Source organism: Hyperoodon ampullatus (genome assembly GCF_949752795.1).
Source record: "Hyperoodon ampullatus genome assembly, chromosome: 13".
NCBI lineage: Eukaryota > Metazoa > Chordata > Mammalia > Artiodactyla > Ziphiidae > Hyperoodon > Hyperoodon ampullatus.
This window is the reverse complement of record NC_136926.1, coordinates 77,365,691-77,388,986: the sequence shown is the minus strand read 5'-3', so window position 1 is coordinate 77,388,986 and position 23,296 is coordinate 77,365,691. Positions and strand designations below refer to the sequence as shown.

The following is a 23,296-nucleotide window of genomic DNA, read 5'->3' as shown; positions in this document are numbered from 1 at the left end:
ACACACCACCCATATGGAGAACGGGAAGGATGCCCCTTACCATCAGAGGTGGTCGCAGGTGGAGAAATGCCCTGGGTCAGCAATGGGCAGCAGGGGGCAGCGTCTTCCGGGGTGGGGGGCGGCTGGGCTCTGGCTGGCTTTCTGATGAGCCCACCCCGAAACTCTATCGGGAGGACCCTGGTTCTCTGTGACAACCTGTCCAATCCCTCCCCAGTTTTTTCTGACCATTTGGAAAAACAGCAGGGCAATCCTCTGTGTGATTAGAAACCAAGTCCCATCGACTTTTCCTCTTGAGCCATTTCAGGATAACCCTCCATAAATCCTTTTATGGGAAGTGCCGGCCAGTACTTTGTCTTACAAAATGCCTTTTGGTTTCTTTGCCTCGGTCTTTGATATTGGGTAAACATTCATTTAGTTTCATGATTACGTGGTGATTAGACGGCAGTGCATGAATTGGCATTACTAAAATTGTTTGCCTTCAGTTATATTACATCTGCTTCAGGAATGCCAGAAAAACATAAACATGGCTTATTTAGTAAACTACCCCAATTGGAACATCTGAGAGAGAGAAGGCACAAAATCTGGCAGTTGGCATGATGTCTCCTCTTGACTCAGAGACTCTTGAAGCTGGGAAGTCCTTTGGAAGCCTTCTATTACCACCTTCTCAAACACGGTGCCACCCATCCTCTTCAGGAATACTTCGAATGAAGGGGACTTCTCAGAATGTGCCAACTTTTAGAAAAAAGCAAACCACAATTGGATAAAACATTTTAAATTAATTTCTCCTGACACTGGTCAGAAACTTTTTAAGTTGGCTGTAGTGTAAAATGAATGCAAGCCAGAAGTTACCTGAGAATATTTTTATGTGATCTACAACATTCCAGTGTTTGTTGGATGCAGTGCTTGTCAATGACTTGTCTTTTTTGGGCGGAGGAAAGCTTTTTACATCATCGTATCACATAATTTCTCTTTATCGCCTATGGTTTCTACCACTTCGGTCTTTTCCCTTGGGTATTGTATCTTTCTTTGACATGGCTTGCAAGATGTGGCTGCATTTAGGGACGTGATATTCACAATGGGTTGGTCTCTCTGTACAATTACAGTTCTCTGTAATTTTGGATTAAATCGGCCGACTGACATCTGGCTGTGTTTTTGCGGGCATCCATATAAACTTGACAAAGGGCCACTGAGATTAGCGGTTCTTCTTCATCAATGTTTCACTTATTCATCCCTTTATTTAGAAAACATCTGAGGCCCACTATGTACCTTTCCATTTCCGCCATTTCCTCTTAATTGGGGGCCATTATCAACTCTCACTGATACTACTCCTTCATAAATGGCTTTTAATCTCTGTCTTTGGGGACCACTGCATAATACCCTAAAACATCACTCATCATTAATCATTAAGTGACCCTTCCCACTTAAAAACTTTCATGGCATAATTTTTAAAATAATACATTTTTTTGTTCTGATTACAAAAGCAAGATATGGTTTTTGCAGAAAATCCGGAAAATAGAGAAAAGCAAAAAGAAGAAAAAAAGTCACTCATAATCTACCACCAAAACAGCAGCCTGTTGTTACTATGTTGGTACACAGCCTATAAGCTGTTCTTTTGTCTTTCCTGTTACTGAGAGCCTTCCCAGTCTGGTCCCAGCTTGACGTTGCAGCCTTCTCTCTCTAGTTGCTTCCTCTCTGGGGACCTGTATTGCCTTGCATGGGACTTTTCATATTTCTCTCTCAATGAATTCTTCTGATTCTATAAACAATACAGGTGGTTGTAAATATTTTTCAAAATATATATAAGGAGTAAAGTAAACATTATATTTAAAAACATCTCAACACCCTGAAATAAAAACCATTGACATTTTGCAGACTATCTCATCATCTTCTGTTTATAGACGTTTACCTGAGCACACACACGTTTTCCTATAAGTGAGATCGTGGCATCCATGTGGTTTTTATGGTTGCTACCTTCTTTCATTTTCACTTATTTCTTTCCTCCCACTCCCTTCCTTCCACCCACCCTAACGCCTCTCCCCCATGTTGCCAGTGTTATCAACCTTGTGTGTCATCCTTCTGTGCCTCACTCCACTTCACTCATATAATTATATCAAACATTTAGGTAGATAGATGGATAGGCACAGAAACATGTGATTTTGGTCATTACCTTATAAAAATCAGATCATATCGTATGTCCCTCTCTGCATCTTGTTTTTTTCTCACTTCACAGGATACATTGTTGAAATTCCTCCGTTCTTTCTTTTTCATGACTGCATACTATTCCTTAGTTGACCATGGCATAACCTATTGAATGATTTTACTCCAAACAGTGCTGTGGTCATATGGGCATGAGATGACTTCATCAATGATGGTAGTTTTGAATTTGGAGAGATATTTCCAGATTGCTTGCTAAATGGTATAGCAATTTCTGTTTCCACCAGCAGTGTATGAAGTACCTTTTTTTTGCATCCTTCTATGTGGCTGTGACATTGTCACCACCAAGGAGCAGTGCCTCTAAATTGCCAGGAAGGATGGGGAGACAGGGTCCCTTTGAAGTCCCAAAATTCAAGCAAACATGGGGCCACAATAAGACCATCACAGTAATATACATAAGATAATTCATTAAGAGGAGATTATGGTTTTCTAGAATTGGGTTCTGGGGAAGAAATATTTATGGAAATGAATCTTATGGCCTGAAGTGTTATTTTATGTTTAGGATGATTTTTTTTTAACCTGACAGCATTTGGTTAGCATGGCAGCTAGAAATTTCCCTCTTGGTTTTGATTTTTTCTTTACAGTTTTTGGCAGAATTCAAAAGGTGAAACACATCACACACAACTTCTGAACGTTTGCATTCAAATACGCAGATGGGGGACCTCCCCGGCGGTCCAGTGGTTAAGACTTCGCCTTCCAGTGCAGGGGGTGCGGGTTTGATCCCTGGTCTGGGAGCTAGGATCCCACATGCCTTGGGGCCAACAAACCAAAACATAAAACAGAAGCAATATTATAACAAATTCAATAAAGACTTTAAAATGGTCCACATCAAAATAATCTTAAAAAAAAAAAAGCGCACATGGTTGTATGGCAAGATGGGATCTGAGTAAGAGTTCCTGTAACATGGTTTCCATTTCCAGTGCTTTAAAAATAACCGTCCATGTGGTGTTAGAAGTCTGCAAGCAGTGGGTGGGTTGGATCCTACAGGCCATCTCCTGAGCTGGGCTGTTTGCTGTACCTGCTCTCCTCCAAGATGGCAGCTCAACCCCTCTCTTCCCTCCCCACTGCCTATCTTCCTCTAAGTCTGGACTGTCTGGTGCTTTCTACTCTTACCCTGGATGCCAAGGTCGGCCACCACTTCTGTTGTCCTTCTTGGTTTTCTTCTTCTTTTCCCTTCTGTCCCTCTCACTTTCCCGCAAAGAGGCTTGGCATTTGCAGCCAATGCCTGCCGTTGAGATGGCGCTTTGAGGCCAGCAAGCCCCTCTCCCATATCATTTTTGATATAACCTCAAGGTCATTGGCCTGTGTAAGCTGTCTCCATCCCTCATTTTTCTGTTGATAGGCTCTCCACCTGACAGAAAGGTTTCTCCCAGCCTCCCCTCCTTTAATTTTGTATCTAACATCATTTGGGGACCTTGAGTCCCTGAGAGCCTGAGGCTTCCCTGTACTTGGAGGTAGAAATAGATTCTGTCTCCTAGAGAATTCTGACCAGCCTGTTCTGCAAAAGAATGTTGGCTCTTGGTGTCCCGCCAAGAAAAGAACCTCTGGATTAATGTGGGTTATTAGAGTTGCAGGGAGAGCAAGCGAGGTGATCTAGAATCCAGTTCCAGCATTCTTCAGTATAGTCTCAATGTCAGGGAAAGTCTTGAGTAGGATTCTGGTTTTAACGTCTGAATTCTGAATTTACTCACCTTTGTGGATTAGACAGAGCCTAAACATTATTTTGATAGTGTATGTTTGTGTGAGTGTGTGTGTATGTGCGTGTGTGGTTTAATATGTACAGCTTGGCTGAACGCAGTAGGTCTGTGGTTTATCTTTTACTGAGAACTGCTTCCCCCCCCTTTTCTAAGAAAATGCTAGTTTCCTAAACTAAGGTCTTTCTTTTGAGTTTGTTAGCAGTGAGGGGTGTTGTGTGAGGCCCTGTTGGTGATACTAAGATCAAACAATCCCCCAATTCAGGTGACTTTAACACAAGACTGAAATAGTATTAAGCATGTGATGCTGGTGTGTGACATTTGAATATTTGTCAAGAAAAGCACCCAAGTCACTACAACTGGCTGCAAGAGTAAGTGATTTGCCTGTTTTACTGTTTCTACATACATTTGTATTTGAGACTCTGAAACCAACCTTTATAGTTTGGGGAGGGAAAGTAACATATTCAGTCAGCATGAATCTGTTTACCTGCTTTTCCCTTTCACTGTGTGTAAGAATTCAGGTCACTTAGTCTTAGTCAAGAGCAATGTATAAATTGAGGGACATGTATCTTAACAAGTTTGAATTTTCTATATGTTCTTTCTCTCTCCCACTCCCCCTTCCTGCAATTCCTTTCCACACTTTTTCATCCTTTTTGTAAAGGTAGCAACCTCTATTTGATAAGGCTTGGAATTCAGACCTGAGATACCTGGATCCCAGTTATGGCTTGTGGCTACTTATCACTATGAGACTCACTGTCTAGCCTTGCTTTTCTAATCTCTAAAATGGGACACCCTAATCCATGTGCCCATTGAAAGCATCAAAACTTCCTTCCCTTTCCTCCTTTCCGTTGGAGAAACTCGGAATTTTCAAAACTATTAAATTCAGTATTTTTAGGGCCACTTAGAAGTTTCCTGTAACAATACAAAGCGCAGTGTTTAAAATCCCCCGCCCCCAGAGCAAACTGGTTACATTTCTGATAAAACCTGTGCAAGGACCAGGAGAATCAGAGATGGTCTGTCCCCTGATTTTCGTGATGTAAGAGCTTCCCTCTGGTGCCTCGTAGAAGGGCCTTTGCTTGGCGTGGCTCTGCTGTGTTGGCAAGGGCGTCCTTAGCCAGGGAGAGCCAGAGACTGCAGCTAAGTTAGAGTAACGCCAAGTGCCGTGATATTTTACATTCAGGAGAAAAAGACTATGCCTGTCAGCGATCTCTCTTATTGTCAGGTGCCGATTTCACTGTATGTGTCTAAAGGACTAAAATCAGGCCCCACACCCTAAATAGACAGTAAGGGGTTACCAAAACTACAGTGTTCCACCGAAGAGAACTTTAGCGAAGGATTAAGGTGACCACTTAAAAAGCAGAGCTGGCTTAAAACTGGAAATAAAGGATGCCACCCACAGAGACTCCCGTGGGCTCAGAAAACCAGAAGAGGAAGGTTTGGGTGGGGAGAACAGGAGCAGCCACTCAGGAGGCAGTTTTCTGAGGCTCTGGAAGGATGCAGAGGAAGCAGCCCACAGCGGGACGGCAGACACGCTGAGGACAGAGCAGCACTTGAGCCCAAGTCGTGGTATTTGGGGCGAGGTGGAGAGAAGTAGAGAGAAGGGCCGGAGACTCAGAACTGGGTCAAGGAACAATCAGATCACGAGTGAGGGTGGAGCTCGTGGGTTACAAGGAGTGCCAGGCAAGGGCCCAGCCTTCAAAGTCGGGCTCAGCATGAAGCAACCGGATTGATTCCGAGGAGTCCCGCAGAAGCGAATGGCAAGAAATAAGAACCTGCCACCAGGTCTGAATGGCAGGGGACAAAATGAACTGAGGAAAGCAGAAGGCTTCAGGGCAAGATAAGCTCGTTCTGAGACATATGACTGAACTGAAACCCAGAAAAAATATTATCTGTTAATCCAGTATCTTTCATTAGTTAGAAGTTCAATTTCTTTGTGTCTCATTCACAAAAGAGCAATATGCATTTTGGGGAACACATTTGCTCCGGGAATTGCTGCTGGAAACTCCTTGCTGATGAGAATTTACAAACTAAGCAAGTTTTTTTTTGGTTTTTTTTGTTTGTTTGTTTGTTTGTTTGCGGTTCGCGGGCCTCTCACTGCTGTGGCCTCTCCTGTTGCGGAGCACAGGCTCCGGACGCGCAGGCTCAGCGGCCATGGCTCACGGGCCCAGCCGCTCCGTGGCATGTGGGATCTTCCCAGACTGGGGCACGAACCTGTCTCCCCTGCATCAGCAGGCGGACTCTCAACCACTGCGCCACCAGCGAAGCCCCAAACTAAGGAAGTTTTAACCAAACACACTGGGAAAGTGTAACACAGGAATGAAATTTGAAGCCAGCGATAAGCTAATAAAGACTCAATGCTAATTTTGCATTCAGTATTTTGTAAAAAATAAAAGACTGTTCTTCCTGGGGCCTGAGTCCACACTGCACCCCTCCCCTACCACCAAGGTTATAACCAGGGGCTGAGCCCCGAGGCCTCCGTGAAGGACCTTCTGTACACTCACATCTGTCCTCTGTTCAATAGTCCAGGCCCTTCCAGGGCTCCTCAGCCTTCCAGAACCTTCCAGAATCTTCCCCATCTCCCCTTCACTGTCCACAAGTGTCCTTAGGGCATCCAAATCCTGGAAAAAATTGCCTTTAACTCTGCTGCTCCTTTAGGACTACAGTCATCTCTCCTCCCCATGTTTTTAAGCTTCTTAAAAGCTGGATCGTCCGTCTCTAACTCCAGTCCCTCACCCCCTGCTCCCCCCTTCCCAGCACCCCTCCCACCTCTCCAGTGGGTCTTCTGTTTCCATCGCTCCCCTGAAACAGCTGTCTTACAAGGGGATTACCAATTTCTGAGCACATCCAGAGCCATGCTGCTTTACTCTTCGGCAGCAGTGGGAACCCCAGGAAACATCCCTCTTGAAACACTAGACTTTCTTGCTTCTATTGCACAAGCCTCACTCTTCGTCCCATCTTGCCGAGCAGCCCAGCTGACCAGCTCCCCAGCCTTGCTTCCTCCTCCCACTCGGGTAAATCCCGACGTGCGGCCTGGTGGAGGCCTTCTGCTCTCTCCCTGTCTCAGATCACGTCTCCTCCCGCCCAGCCTTTCCGCTTGTGTGCAGACGGTTCCCAAACCCCTGCGTCCCGACCTGACAGTCCTCCCGTCTCCGTCCCATATTTCCGGCTCTCTGCGGGCCACGTCCCCTGGGCGATCCATCACCACTTCCAGCTCAGCTCGGCCTCGGCCTCCCCGAAGCTGCCCCCTCACCCCGACGTTGCCAGTCTCTGGTCACGGGGGCACCTCGTCCTGGTCCCACGTCTCAGCCAAGTGTGCTTCCGCCTTCTCTCTTTCTTCCACACCCAAACCCTCTCACCGCATTTCCTTCACTTCCAACTCTGTCCTCACGGTGTTGCTAGCTGTGAAATCCATGGACAGGCTACTAAATTCTTACTTGATCTGTATAAGCAGAACAGTTCTAGGTCAAGTGAACGTAAGTCAAACTTGAATCATAGAAACCGCAAGTCATGGCCCCTCAGTCAATTCCCAGACTTGGGCCAGTGTACACACCCAGGGCCCCTTGAATGAAGGAGAGGCTGGTTCCCCTTGAGGAAGCACCCTGCCACACTGCCCCAGATTTAAACTCTTAATCTTCCTCCCAGCTTTCCCCACAGGGACCTACAGCCTTTCACCAGGGTGACGGCATATTGGGGAAAAGGAAACACTAGACCTTTTGAGGACTGCTGGGCATGGGCACTGAACTGACACTAATTCCAGGAGACCCAAAGCCACCAGACTCTGGGCCACCAGTGACACCAGGGGCTTATGGAATCAGGGGATCCCTGCGGTTTTAGCTCCGATGCCATTCCCACAGCACTTTGTGTTCCCCTCCCTCTCCTGGGTGCCGCCCAGGCACCACTGGGACCTTCCTGTTCCTTGGCTCAAATCTTCCGCTGGTGCCCAGTTCTCTGGAAGAGGCCAGCCTTCCTCAGCTTGATCGTTAGAGGCTCTCCACGAAGAATCCCGCTCTCTCCCAGCCTCCGTGGCTGCAAGTCCTCAACCCAATACCCTTCCCTGCATCCCCTCCATCCTGACGTACAGTCCCCCAAACACCGTGCACCTCCCTTCTTCTCGCTTTGCTCTTACACTGTTCCCTACACCTGGAATTTCTTTTCGGCTCCCAACTCTGGATTTGTGCGGTGCCAGTTTTTAGCACAAATATACCGTGCCCCCTTTAAAACCTTTTTGCTGCACTTTCACTCGTAACAACCAGGGAAATGAGCTAAAAAGTGTGGATGGATTAATTCACCAGTGTTGGGAACAGAAGGGGTCCTTCTACGAGTGGGTTGTTACCAATCTTCATAAACAAAAGATTGCCTTGTTTGTACCTGTTCTTTGGAGTCAGTATTTCTTAAATCTGCTCAAGGTGAAAGGGTGTGCTTTGTGTTTAAAAAAAAAAAATCATATGGGAAGCACGGAAATAAGAAATGTTCACTTTGTTTAATGCGTGAGTCTATTCCACGACAGGTGGCTTCTCGACTTGCACAAATAAAACAGAATTGGTCGGTTGAAACCTATCAGCAGAGCAGACAGGATAACGGCCAGGTGGTAGGCCCAGGAGCAGATGGGGAATATTGACTTAGGTCTTCAGTTCTTCTTGTTAAGAGTCCCTCTAATCAAGTACCTTCCCTCGGATGTGAAATCAACTGCCAGCATCTTTGAATACTAGTCTTTTTTTTTTTTTTAAAGGTAATTCCCATGCCAGTTTTTCTCTTTTCAAAGTCAAGGTTAGAGTAACCAGTGTCAGTGGAATCCATGCAAGCCTGAACATCCCAAGTTTCCTTTCAGACTTTTATTCGATGTTACCAGTACTCATCGTCAAAACTGAAACAGCACAGAAATTAAATTGAAAATATTATAAATCCCAGGGATTTTTTTTTTTTTTTTTTGATGCCAAGTAAGGCAGCGCCACCCTGGGGAGTCTGTGCAGACTTTATGGTGAAGGCAGGACCTCCCGGTGATGGACTCAACTCACCCAGCGCTCTGGGGGACCAGGCATCCTGGAACCCTTGGGGTGCCCTTGGGTTTTCAGAAAATCATGTAATTCTCCACGCAGCATCAGCCCTTGACCGTCTTTGAGTTATTCTTCTTTGACTGATGTGACTTGGATCCGTAGCTGGTTTTCTTCCCGCTTCTCTGACCACTCACTGCATTTCCCTTTCCGTCTCCAAACAGTTATGAAGCAAGCATTCATGGAGCACCGAAGGGGGGGCCAGAACCACGCCCACTTGCAGGGACGTCTACAGGGATGGATGAGACCGGTCCCGCCTCCGCCTCTGCTTCTTCCGTCCTATCGCGGAGCGTGTGGAGTGATCCCCGAGCCCGCCCCTTTTTCTCCTTTCCTGTGCCTTCGCTCCTCCACAAAGGCTTTTATTCTCATGGCTTCCATCATAAAACTATATCCCCAGTCCGAGTGTCTCATCTGAAGTTGCGTATTCTATTTCCTCTTGTTTTCTCCAAAATTCATTGGGTCCTCAGGACAACCCACTCCCCATGAGCGCTCTCTGCCTCTGTCAGCAGTGGCATAGGTTTCCTTTTTTTTTCCAGACCTGAAATCTGGAAAGTATCCTCCGTCATACATTTCTCCTCTGCACCCAGGAATCAGCATTCCGGCTTCCTCTGACCCGCTCGTTGATTCTTTCCTCTTTTGCCATTTCCACGGCCTCCGTTCTACCTGGTCCTGATGACCGCACAGCTGCCTGACCCGTCCGTGAGCTCTGCGCATCCAAGCCAACATTCCTTTCTTGAAATGCCATCTTATCAGCGTTCCTCTTGTTAAGTGGCAGAGATGATGTCTTCCTCTTTTCTGTCTCTGACAGCATCTAACTCACCTCCTTGCACACAGCAGGCACATAAGCAACGCTTGTTGATCTCTTGTGGCAAAAGCACAGCTGCCTTTTAGTTTGTCAGCCTCAGCTTTCCGACCTTCTTTACCTTGTGCAACCTCCGAAGGATGATCCCCGCAGTGACAGAGCCCCCACTGTCGTAGCCGTGGGGGAAATGCAACGTGGCAGACAACAGTGAAATGGATCCACAAGTTGGGAGATGAAATCAGACAGAGCAATTCAGGAATTGGAATTATTTGATATGAGAGAAACAGAGATGGTGAGAACTTACAGGGGGAAGATTCTGGTGCCCTGGCTCTCTTGAGACAGTGGTATACACACCAATTATGCGTGTCCTTTACTACTCAGCCCTGGACTGTCTGCCTTGTATTGCCCGTGTTATTCTTATCTTGGCTTGCGTTAGAAGAGCACAGACAGAGCGCCAGGGTCACCAGGGGATGCTGTTGGAGGGCGCGGTCCAGGACGCCCGGGGGTTGGGATGGCCGTGACGAGCACATCTGGAGGGGGAGATGTGGACACAGGGATGGAGGTGAGGTGACCCAGACCTCCTCCTCCAAGAGGTTAAGCTTTCATTAGGTCAGACCCTGAGACAGCAAACCGTAACAGAAGACGCAGGGGGAGGGGACAGGAGGAAAGTGACAGGTTCAAAGTGAGTGCCGATTTCCAGGGAGAATTGTCACGCCCCGAAACGAGTTACGCAGAAAGCCAAGCCGTGGCCTCCTCTTTCCTGGAAATGCTAGAGTCGGAACAGACAACCGCTTCACAGTGGCCTGATCACCGACTTCTGCGGAGGCCTGAGGATGGGGAAGAGGACCTTCTGGCTCCACATTCCCACAGCCCGTTTATCTGGATCGCTTGGTTGGCTTTGCAGAGTTAGTTGGCTGCAGGCTGCTGCTTACTCAACCACAGAAGTGAAATTTGTTACTGATGAGAAATAATAAAAGATCTTTCTTTTTCTAGACTTCCTCTATGGGTGTTGTTGTTTTCTTTCTAAATGGGGGAGTTTCTTTTGCTTTTCTTCCTTTTGTGGCATTCAAATTTAGCTCTTGTGTATACCCTGCCCAGTAGTTCAGAGTAAGTTGATGAGAGAAGCCAACCCAAAGTATGATGGATACTCACCATTTTCTTCAAAGATGGTGTGGAGTGTGTGTATGGATGGGAGAAGTTAGGCTGAAGATGTTTGAGAACTCACCAGCATTAACAACGGAGACCTTTGGTGATGTCAGAAATGTTATCTATTTCTTTGACTCAACAACCATTTATGGAGCATTTACTCTGTGCCCTGCACGGTGCTTGCCAGTTTCAGAAGAAACAAAAATGCATGAGACCTGATCCCTGCCCTCAAGGCACTTACAATGTAGCAGGAAAGATAAACTGTGTTAACAAATCACCTTATGTATTACAAAGAGAGGATTATTCTGTTTCAAAGGAATGCTGTTGTAAGGGATGACATCATGGTAGAATTATAATAATCAATTTGAAATTCTACTTTTTCAACCTTTGTCATTTCTATCTTGGATTAGTCTGATTTTTTACCCTTTTTAAAAATAAACTTATTTATTTATTTTTTGGCCACGTTGGGTCTTCGTTGCTGCTCGGAGGCTTTCCCTAGCCGGGGCGAGCGGGGGCTACTCTTCGTTGTGGTGCGCGAGCTTCCCATTGCAGTGGCTTCTCTTGTGCAGCACGGGCTCTAGGGGCGCGGGCTTCAGTAGTTGTGGCATGCGGGCTCAGTAGTTGTGGCGCACGAGCTTAGTTGCTCTGAGGCATGTGGGATCTTCCCGGACCCGGGCTCGAACCCCTGTCCCCTGCATTGGCAGGAGGATTCTTAACCACTGTGCCACCAGGGAAGTCCCTGATTTTTTACTTTTTAAAAACTATAATTTCTGACTAGGTAATAGATTCACATGGTTCATATACTGAAACAATTTAGAAACATTTTTATTGATGAGTTTCACTCCCACCGAGTCCCCATCTACCCCAGTTCACTACCCCCTAACTCCCTTGACACAGGTAGTTATGTATGTTAATTTCTTGAATACATATCCAGTGTCTCTTCATGCAAAATAAGTATATATACATATGTATTTAAAATTTTCCTTTTTCCTACATAAAAGGCAGCCTTGTTCTTCACTTGGCCTGTTAATTTATCTCTGTGTCTTGGAGACTGTAGCACGTCAGTGCATCCTTTTTCTTTCTTCATGGGTAGGCTACTACCTTCATAGTATTTCACTGTTTGGGGAATATCATGGTGGTATTCATTATCTATCACTGCATGACAAGCTGCTCCAGAACTTAGTGGCTTAAATTAAAACAATGGTTTTATTTATTCACAATTCTTTGGTGGGCTAGTTGGACTGAGTGGTTTTTCTTCTGGTTTTTCCTGAATTTACTCATATGGATGAGGTCATCTGGGAGTTTGGCTGGGCCTAGATGGTCCAGGACAGCTTCACCCACATGTCGGTGGTAGATTCCACCACCAGCTGGATTAGGTGTCTCCAGGAGACTAGCCCAGGCTTCTTCCCATGGTGACTGGATTCCAAAAGCAGAGAGGGATTATGCCCCAATAAAAAAGGGCTTATGAAGACTCTGCTTGCAGCATGTTTGCTAATGTTCCATTACCTCAGAAGGTCACAGGCCCAGCCCAGCATCAGTGTGGAAGGATCTACCCAAGGGAGTGAACACCCAAGGGAGGAAGAGGGATTTGTTGGAGGTCATCATGTAACTATCTTCTCCACATGTTTAATTAACCACCCCTAGTGATGGGCACCTGGTTATTTCCAGTCGTTTGGTACTACAGATAATGCCTTAACAGATAACGTTGTTCATCGGTCCGTTCATATGTGAGCAGGATACATTACCAGAGTGTTGCTGCGGCAAAGGGTAAATGCTTTTTAAATTGTCTATCTATTCTATTTCTGTGGTGTTATTTCTCTGGTTATTTTAAACTTGTATTCTTCTGTCACTTGTGTAGGAGCTTTGAAAATGTGAAGAGTTCAGATAGGAAATACGTATAAACTGAATTCATTAGAAACTCATTCCTAAAATAAGAAAAAGGACAAAAGCTAGACTACATATCAAATAACTTTGAATAGAGTAACATGTATTTGAATGAATATGCCTATTATTATAATACTGCTTTACATTTCTGTTGTGTTTACAGTATAGAAACGGTTTGCTTATAGTGTCTCACTTAGTTCTCACAATTCTATGAGTTGAAAGTATAATTGGCCCCTATATATATATATCAATATATCATGTGTGTGTAGGTATATCATACATATATATTTATATTTCTTTTCTTTTTTAAGACTCAGAGAAGTTACATGACTTGCCCCAGTAGCAGGTTATAGCCGGGATACGTATCCAGCCCTGTGACAAGAAACTTGACCTCTTCCCACGAACTACCTCTCTTTTTGTAGGGACTTGTGTCCTGTCTTAGCTTAGCCTCCAATGACATTCATTTGCTCCACGTGTTGACTGCCACATTAATACATCCCAATCACATGAGATGTCTTCTCAGGAGGCTCTTTTTTAAACATTAGAAATAGGTCATTTCTAAGTTCTGAATACTTGGGAAACATCCCTCAAGTTTTCTCTCGTTTTGCATGTGACATCATTAAGTTGAGAGCTGCGTCTCCTGATCTGAGTCACTAGTAAATCTTGAAAGAGGAATTCTTTTTAAGCTCGTGTGCTTGCTTTCAGCCTTCAGGAAAGAGGAGGGAGTTATTTTTAAAGAAAACCTTGTCTTGGCCCTCCTGTAGCAGACATGGAAAGTAGACTGTTGAGGTTTTTTTTTTTTTTTTTCATTCACACTCAGACGTTTTCATAGGGGCTTGGTCACGGCAAAGTGGGCCCCACGTACAAACCACCCACTTCCCTGAAGCTTGATTGATGAGCAAAGCTGTTCTGCCCAAGGGCAGCCTGTTTGCCGGAGCCTGGATGATGACAGGTCCGACATGCACAGATTTTTACCCAGGTCTCTCGTCCTGGGGCTTCAGGCTGCGGGCCAGGACGTTTGTTCTTGAGGCAGGAGAGAGGAGGAAGGATCCACATCGGGGAGCGGGGCGAGCTGCATGGATCAGGAGCCACCCCACATTCTAGAATTCCCGAAAACATGGCAGCTCAGGCCGAGGTCATCGTTGTCGAGAGAACTCCTGCTGGTGCCGGATGCTGGGAAAAAACCTGCGGAACTGTGATATGCAGGTGAGTGGAAGGATGCTTAGGCCAAGCCTGTGCAAGTAGGAGGGGGCCCTGTCTGACTAAGAATCTCTGCACATCAAAGAGAGGCATACACTTAAAGGAAGAAAGAAATTTGATCCCAAGTCAACGGAACCTATGACGGAAGTTTGGAAATACAGCCAAGCAATGACACTGTAAACAGGAAGCGTCAGGACCGTGTCTTTGCACGTTTGCCTCCTTGTTGCGTCCGCCAGAGTGTCTGTTATAGAGTAGACTCCACATACGTGTGGAATCCCCAAATGCTAAGGTTCAAAGTAACCTTGGAAACCATCTTGCCCAGGCTCCCCATTTTAGAGACAAGTAAACTGAGGCGCACGAAGGTTTAGGTAAACGGCCTGGGGTTGCTTGTGTGGTAGAGCCAGGTCTTCTGAATCTTAGTAAAGTTGCGGATTGTGCTGCCAACGTTCTAACTAAAGTTAAGGGAAGGAATGAGTGAATTAATTTCCTTTTAAAAGAAACTTACTTAAAAGTTACTCATGCATTCAAGTCACATAGAATGATCCACTTAATTTACTTAAACGTCTGTTGACTGTAGAGATCACTCCAGTAGGTACATCCTGTCGGGGGTGGTGAGAAAAGGGGGGTTTATAGGGATGAATTGGTTAGTGTCTTTTGGTTTTGTTTTTTTATTTTTATTTTATATTGGAGCATAGTTGATTAATAATGTTGTATTAGTTTTAGGTGTACAGCAAAGTGGTTCAGTTATACATATACATGTATCTATTCTTTCTCCAATTCTTTTCCCATTTAGGTTATTACAGAATATTGAGCAGAGTTCCCTGTGCTATACACAGGGAAGTAGGTCCTTGCTGGTTATCTATTTTAAATATAGCAGTGTGTACATGTCAATCCCAAACCCCCAATCTATCCCTCCCCCCTACCGTTTCCACCTGGTAACCATAAGTTTGTTCTCTATGTCTGTGAGTCTATTTCTGTTTTGTAAATAAGTTCAGTTGTATTATGTTTTTTAGATTCCACATATAAGTGATATCATATGATATTTGTCTTTCTCTGTCTGACTTATTTCACTTAGTATGATGATCTCCAGGTCCATCCGTGTTGCTGCAAATGGCATTATTTCATTCTTTTAATGGTTGAATAATATTGCATTGTATATACGTACCACATCTTCTTTATCCATTCATCTGTCAGTGGACATTTAGGTTGCTCCTATGTCTTCGCTATTGTATACAGCACTGCAGTGAACATTGGGGTGCATGTATCCTTTCGAACCATGTTTTTCTCCAGATCCCACTCCTGGGCATGTATCTGGTTAGTGTCTTTTGAAAGATCTTCAGGAATCTGGCTTTCAAGACATTTTTGACCATCTTGTAGAAAGTCTTACATGTCAGTGTCAGATGAAAAAAGTGGACTTTTCTTAGAGTGATTTGTTATCCGCTCGAGGTGCAGATAGCCTGGTTGGGAAGATTCAGCCCGAGGCTGAGCACTGTCTCTGTGCACTGTAGTGAACTGGATATCCGTGTAGCGGAGGAGCAGACGTCTTTAAGGAAGAGGCCCTGGTCTTGTACTTGATTCCTCTGCAGTGCGGCAGGCTCACTGCCCGCTTCAAGCAGAAGGTGCCTGACTTGTCCCAAACCCCTGCTCGATGGGGCTTAGGGCTCAGCGGATTCAGACATTCAGGTGAACACCACCCCTTCCTTCAAAGCTTGGTTTTTCTTCCATCACGTGGTGCACTGTCAATTTTCTATCATCTTTGGCTCTTGACCGTCTGAGACGGCAGGGAGAAACTTTCGCAAGTGCCTTCACAGATGCATCTGCCAGAATCTGTTGTCATGAATACATTCTGACACCTGACAAGAGTGACTAGACCAACTTTCCTCTGCAGCGGGTAAGGGGTAAGTCGTTATCTCCCTTTTTTGGCTGTAAATCAGGTATTGTTCTGCCAGCCATTGAGAACATGTTAGAAGCCCATGTATCAATATCTACAACACTGCCTCGTATTTGGTTTCCTGTGTCGTAAAGAAAAACCTGCGAATAACTAAAAGTAGGGATTCCAACGAAATGTGGGTTCTACTTCGCTAGATTTGGTGTGAGAGGCTGTGTGACTCTAAGAATACCGGTAGTGGTATCTATCTACGTTCTAAGAATTAGGGAGGTGAGGTTTGTGCCGAGTTAAATCACCCTGTCATATCTGTGAGGCTTCCTGCAGAACGAAGGCAAAAATAAACCCAAACAAACAAAACAGGAACATGTTTGAAAACAGTGAGATGTGTGCTTCCTGAGCAGTAAAGATCTTGAAACGTCCTTGAAAATTTCGTTGAAGACCTGCTTGCTTGCTTGAAAGATGCTTTCTTGTGGCGGGAGGGTGTTGTTTTGTTGTTACTGTTTTGGTTTTGGTTCTTACTACCGTATTTACCCCGTGTGTGGTTGCAGATGTCAGGGTTTTCTTGATAAAAAGGGGAGGGGAGATAAGATGTTGCCTCCCGCAGCACAGGGTAGGTGGGACGAGCCCAGTTAGCCATGTGCGTGTGTGTGTGTGTGTGTGTGTGTGTCTGTCTGTGTCTGTATGCGTCTATCTGTATGTATGTCTGTGTGTGTCTGTATGCGTCTGTCTATCTGTATGTATGTCTGTGTGTGTCTGTATGCGTCTCTCTCTTGGTGTGTATGTGTGTCCATGTGTCTCTGTGAGTCTCTGTGTATGTCTGTGTGTATATGTATGTGTGCTTCTCTGTGTGTTCATGTGCCTGTCTGTACCTGTGTGTGTCTGTGTGTGTCTCTGTGTGTTTGTGTGCCCATGTGCCTGTCTGTGTGTGTTTGTGTATCCGTGTGTCTCTGAATGTTTGTGTGTCCGACTATGTGTGACTGTGTGTGTCTGTGTGTCCATGTGTGTCTGTGTGTGTTGGCGCGGACGTCGGTACCTAGGATTTTCAGGCTAAACCTTCCTTCAGCGTCACTATTCTCTTTTCCTCTAACTGAAACGACTTCACTTTGTTGTGAAAGCAAACACAGCGACTTTCTTACAAAATAAAGACCAAATAATCTGAAATGCTCAAATAAAATCTACCTTATGACCCAATATTAAAAACATAGAAATTTTCCATGGAGAAATTCCCACCCCAGGCTGAGGAAGACAGGCCAGTTTAGCTTGAGTTTCTTGCTTGTTAGCGTTTCTTTTCCACCCCCTGTTCCCATTTGCCAACGAAAGATGCTGTCTCACCGACTACACATCCCACCTCTCCATATCTGCCCGGTAATGAATGGCTTTCATTTGAACTTAAAATAAGTGGTGGTTATGGGAGAAGGGTGAGGATGAGAGCTTGACCGTGACATCATCTTATGGAAGCTTTCCTCCCTGCCTCCCTCTCTCTCCATCGCTGTTCCTGTCATTACCCTCGCTTCCCAGACGTGAGCTTGCAAAGGCCAACCCTAGCAGCGACTGTCAGCCCCCAGGCAGTGTCCCTCTGAGGCAGCCCCCAACCCCCCGCCCCCTGCTAGGAATTTCACAGAAAGTTTGGCAGTAGTTTGGCTTCCCAGTGCATCCTGCCCGATTGCTGCAGAATGTGGCACCACAAGAGCTCCCAGGTCCTGAGTTCTCACAGCACGATAGTCACAGTGCTAGGGGCTTGCCTTGCACGATCTGAGTCCCAGAAACCGCAGGCAGGTGCGGGCATTTTCCCCATTTTCAGACGAGGGGACCGAAGCTCAGAGGAAGTGAATGGCCTGTGGCCGATGGCACAGCTCCGAAGGGCCAGCCTGGGGCTTGAGCCCAGGGTGGACTCTGAAGGCCAAGCTCTCAGTCACTGCAGCATCCTTGGAAGACGCCAAGCCCTTAGGAGCACGTTCAGGTCTATCTCAACTCTTATGAATTTGGCAGCCACGTGTCACCAAGCCATAACTTTCTTACCTGCTTCAGGAAAATGTTACTTTTTCTCACCTGGTTTGATATCATCCTCCTATTTCCTATTCTAAGAAATCAAAACAAGGGGAAGATAGATTTGAAGAATTGTTCTTGGCCACTTCTCGTTGTGAGGTGCAGTCTGGGAGGTAGAGGTTAGATGCTAAAAAAATGGGATTATATGAATTTTATATATATATATATATATATATATATATATATATATATATATATATATATATATATATAAATGATTAAGAAGAAAAGTTGGTGCAATGTGGAATTAAGAAATCCAAGAAATACAGGAAATCCAAGCCAAGGGGAAGTCATAGCTATAATGCTTCAGGTTCATCTGTGCCCCAGCCTTGTGGAAGGGCGTTTGTATTTTACCCCGTGTGATAAAGGTCCATGTGATTCTTTCTTGCTGCCTGAGTTAACTAGGCATCTTAACAGTTCGAAATGCTCAGCTCTCATTAATTTTCCATAGGCTCACTTGACTTTGATCATTTCATTTGAAGGCCCCAAAAGACCATATAGAGGGAGGAACAATCACATTATATCTCTTCCTCCAGTATGTGTATTTCAACCCCTAATCATGCCTTTCAATCAGGAAAAAGGTTTTAGGAACCAAATGACTAAGTTACACAACTAAACTTTCCTCCTCCTCCTTCATTAATAATTATTATTGACTCTTTTCTTGGCTAAAACTCATTTCAAAATCTGCACAAATGAACTTTTTCCATAACTGAACCTTTTAAAGGATCTATTTGAAATATCTTGAAGCCTAAGAGAATAGCTTCTGAACAAGTGACACATTGATTTCCTCTTACCCTGAATTATTTCTTGCCTGATTTTCCTGACGTTGTTCCTGAAACATTCTTTGTGGTTCACTGAACACAAAAAACAAGCCGTGTACCAGGTCTGGTGAGCGGTGGAGTGGAGGTAGTTCTAGGGGTTTTCATGGAGCATAACTTTTGTGGAGGAAATAAGACACTTCGACAAATAGCCGAAAGGTAACGTAGAGAATTGTCAAGTGCTGTAATTTTAAAGCTGATTATTACAGACCTAAAAGCTGGTTAATTACAGTTTTATTGAATGCTAACGAACTATCACTGCCCTCCTGCACAGAATTTTTTAAACTCTTTACTTTCTCTGGCTTATAATTACGGTGACCACTTTTTCCATACCAATAATTAAGACACATGATCTGACAAAGGATTCTTGTACCACTTCTAGGTGTGAGACCACCCATAGTTAGATTTTTTTTTTTTTAAGCAGGCTTTTTTAAATAGGTGTGTTTTTAGACTTTTCATTAAAAACCCACCATACAAACAGTATTTTATTTTGTATCTGAATCAACATGTTATATCCTAAAGCACAATTTTACAGCCTAAGGGTATGTGTTAGCCTATTCATAAAAACATACTGCTGGATAGAGTAATAATACCTGCCATTATCCAGGTATAATAAAAAGGTCCCAAGGGGTCTGCTCCAGGTCTTTAATTTTCCTTTTGAAGATAAAGCTCCTTATTTCACTTTCAAGGTTCAATGTTTTTGAACCTTGCAAATGATTACCGTTGAGGCGTGCCAGATGTGAGCAATTGTGAGCAGTAGTTCTTGAAAAGAGAGTGAAGGAGTGACTTTTTCTTCCTTATTTGCTCCCCTATTATCATCTGTGGTTTCTGTACATGTAATTTTTCACAACAGCAAGGCCATGTGGATGGATACCGGCCGGGCTACCCTAGTCCAGGCATGGGACTTTTGAACTTTCAGAGATAAAATAGGCCAGTGTTGATCATTTGAACTCGATGAAACCAAGGCCTGCTTGACCAAATGTTAAACAACTTACCCGGAGCCACACAGCTTATTGGTGGCAGACCCAGCTCCTTATCCCCAGCTCTCCGACCAAGGTAGGTTTCTCTTCCCCAGTATGATGTTTTCTTCTGTTTGGGACTCACTCTGGTCAATTCCCAACCACTCTGATGTCGGGGCAGCCCCAGCCCTGGAGAGGCGATGACAGGAGAGGTGGCCTTGTGGGCACCCTCAGGCTGACCCTCAGCTACCTGGAAGTTGAGTTCAAGGCCAGTTATATATGGTGGTTCCCACTTTCCTGGGGATCATTGACCTGCTGATCCAGGAGCCCTTGGGACCAGACTTTTCCCATTGATTTGAGGTTGAAGTATCACAATAGATAGTTGAACAACTGCTCTCTTCAATAGATGATTTGGATCACTTATTTTGTAAGAAGGCTGCATTTATAAGTTGATTGTCTGAATGCACTTTCAGAATACATCTCTTCCATCAAAAACATACAAGACAATTCAGCTATTAAGATAATTGACCTTTAAATTTAACCTTGTGTCACTGTAACCTCTCATTGATTGATTCATTCATTCAGTGACTATTTATTGAGCACCTACTGTAAGGCAAGCCTTCTCTGGGTGTTGAAGATACAGCTCTGAACAGAGAAAAATTCCAGCCCTTTTGCTTAAATGTCATTGGATGGCGTTAATAAATGTGCCCCCCAAATTAAAACTCTTAGCTTGCTAAAAATGCGGATTACCGGGCTTCCCTGGTGGCGCAGTGGTTGAGAGTCCACCTGCCGATGCAGGGGACGTGGGTTTGTGCCCCAGTCCGGGAAGATCCCACATGCTGTGGAGCGGCTGGGCCCGTGAGCCATGGCCGCTGAGCCTGCGCGTCCGGAGCCTGTGCTTCGCCACGGGAGAGGCCACAACAGTGAGAGGCCCGCGTACCGCAAAAAAAAAAAAAAAAAAAAAAAAAGAAAAGAAAAGTGGATTACCACAGAAGCAGCACACTGAAGGAGTAGTGAGCTGACAGTAATTGGGTATCTGCAGCTTTGCCATGTGCTGTGTTGGGTACTTTATCTCATATAATCATCATAACAACCCTGTGAAAGATGGATATGATTATCTTTATTTTTTACAGATGAGGAACCAAGGTTTAGGAATGTAATCTATCTTGCTCAAGGTCAGGCCAGTAAGGAAATAAATCTACATTGGTCTTCTCACTAACATGCTAGATGTGGTCATACCATTTTAGAACCATGTATTTGATGTCTGGCCACCGTACTATCATGGAAAGATAGGTTGAAAAACCTTAGGGCACATTTTTGCCAATGTTAATAATATATATCTAGTAATGTTATTTCACTGGACTCATTTGAAATATTTGAAATTTAGTTATTAAGTCCATGTTCCATTTATGTCCATTTATTTAAGTTTCTGAATAGCAGTCATCACTGTAATACCCTCTCCTTTCATAACAAGCATCTTTCCCTAGAACACCTCACCCCAGATTAGCTGTTTGATGACCACAGTGACATGTGCTTCTCAGATAACACATGACCTTGCATTTGGCTCAGCACTTAGTGGTTGACTGCTAAAAATAAGTCTTGAATGGTTGATTGGGACATTCATTGTGGGGGGCTGGTACTTGGGAGTTTTCTTCTTCGTATCATGAAACATGTTGATGTATAGCTGCAGAATTGATGAACCTCGTTTCTTTGATGAAATGCATTAAGGATTTCAGAGATATTTTTGTCCCCAGAAGTAGTTAACGCAAGTATGGGATCTGCTAGTGCTTGGGGACCCAAATCCTTCTGTGTGTCTCAACACAGAGAGGAGACCGGGGCCGTATTTCTGGGGAGGAGTGAGAGGCAGGATTACGTCTGGAAGTGGGGGCAGCGGCAGGGGGAAGGTCTTTTGCGGACTTGGGTCTCGACCAAACAAGGGTTGATGTCCTGGGCTGTGCTGTGGCTGTGGTGTCACAGGCTGATGTCATCCCAGGAACCCAGCTGCCCTCAGTGCTTCTCACTGGTTGGGGGAGGGGTATCCAGAGGCAGGGGCTCTTCAGCTGTCCCCTCTCCCCACTGTCTCTGGTCGTCTCTCTAGTTTGGGGTCTTTGCAGAAGAGTTTTTTTTTTTCCAGTTCGTCTGATCACCCCCAATACTCCCTGTCACGCTTACGGTAACCCCCAGACTCCTCGTCCTGATCTACAAAGTGTTTCACCACCTGACCCCTTCGCAACTCTCAGGCCCGTGGCTCACGAGCCACGTGGGCTGATTCCTGATCCATAACACAGCAAGCTCACCTCTTAGGGCCTTTGCTACCTGTGACTTCTGCTGGGACTATAGTCCTCCTAATTGTCCTGGGAGTGCTCCCTCTGGCCTTTCAAGTCCCTGTTTAAATGTCACATCCTCAGAGATGCTCCCCCTGACCACCCAGTCCTCCCCACCCCTATCACCCTACTTTCATCTTCTGGATATTTTCATATTATACAGTCAGTGCTTGGCATGCTTATTCTTTCAGCTCCTTGAAAGCAGGGACCATGCGTGTCTTATTCTCTACAACACCTCCCAGCACCCAGGGCAGCGGCACATAGTAGTTGATTGAACAGCTGTCAGATGAAGGAAGGAGGTCCTCAAACTGTAGGTGACTTAAATATCACAAGCTATGTTTTTAGGAGTTTTTTTATTGGAGTATAGTTGATTTACAACGTTGTGTTACTTTCTGCCGTACAGCACGGTGAATCAGTTATACATATACATATATCCACTCTTTTTTAGACTCTTTTCCCATATAGGTCATTATGGAGTATTGAGTAGGGTTCCCTGTGCTATACAGTAGGTCCTTATTAGTCATCTATTTTATATCCAGCAGTGTGTGTATGTCAATCCCAATCTTCCAATGTATCCTTTCCCCTCATTACCCCCCCCAGTAACCATAAGATTGTTTTCTACATCTGTAACTCTATTTCTGTTTTGTAAATAAGTTCATTTGTACCATTTTTTTAGATTCCACATATAAGCGATATCATATGATATTTGTCCTGCTCTGTCTGACTTACGTCACCCAGTATGACAATCTCTAGGTCCATCCATGTTGGGCAAATGGCATTATTTCATTCTTTTTTTATGGCTGAGTAATATTCCATTGTATATATGTACCACATCTTCTTTATCCATTCATCTGTTGATGGACATTTAGGTTGCTTCCATGTCTTGGCTATCATAAATAGTGCTGCAATGAACACTGGGGTGCATATATCTTTTCAAATTATGGTTTTCTCTGGATATATGCCCAGGAGTGGGATTGCTGGATCATACAGTAGCTCTATTTTTAGTTTTTTAAGGAACCTCCATGCTGTTCTCCATAGTGGCTGTTTTAGGTTATTTTTTAAATAATGCGAAAGAAATAAAAGCCAGGTCCTTTTTTTCAAAATTTCATACTCACCTCAACATTTAGCTCCTTCTGATTGGTCAGAGATGAATCAGTCATATACAACAGCCTGTCCTAAGGGGATCCAAACACCCTGCTCTTTTACGCTTTGCAAACAAACTATCCTAAAACCTTACTCCCTGGCACTGATTTCAGAATCTCCACTTAAT

The 23,296-nt window shown here is 44.7% G+C and overlaps 1 protein-coding gene across 2 annotated transcripts in view; it reads left to right on the top strand.

Moving 5' to 3' along the window:
• Positions 1–23,296, top strand: part of BCL2 (BCL2 apoptosis regulator) — a gene marked incomplete at both ends in the record, with an annotated part of 179,201 nt that overhangs the window by 95,764 nt on the left and 60,141 nt on the right. The window contains one exon of one of the 2 annotated variants that reach the window (XM_079717574.1): positions 9,124–9,170. The exons of the other annotated variant lie outside the window; for it this stretch is intronic. Coding sequence (XP_079573700.1) covers positions 9,124–9,129 — 6 coding nt within the window. Of the gene's footprint in view, positions 1–9,123; positions 9,171–23,296 lie in introns of those variants that run through there. 2 annotated transcript variants of the gene reach the window in all.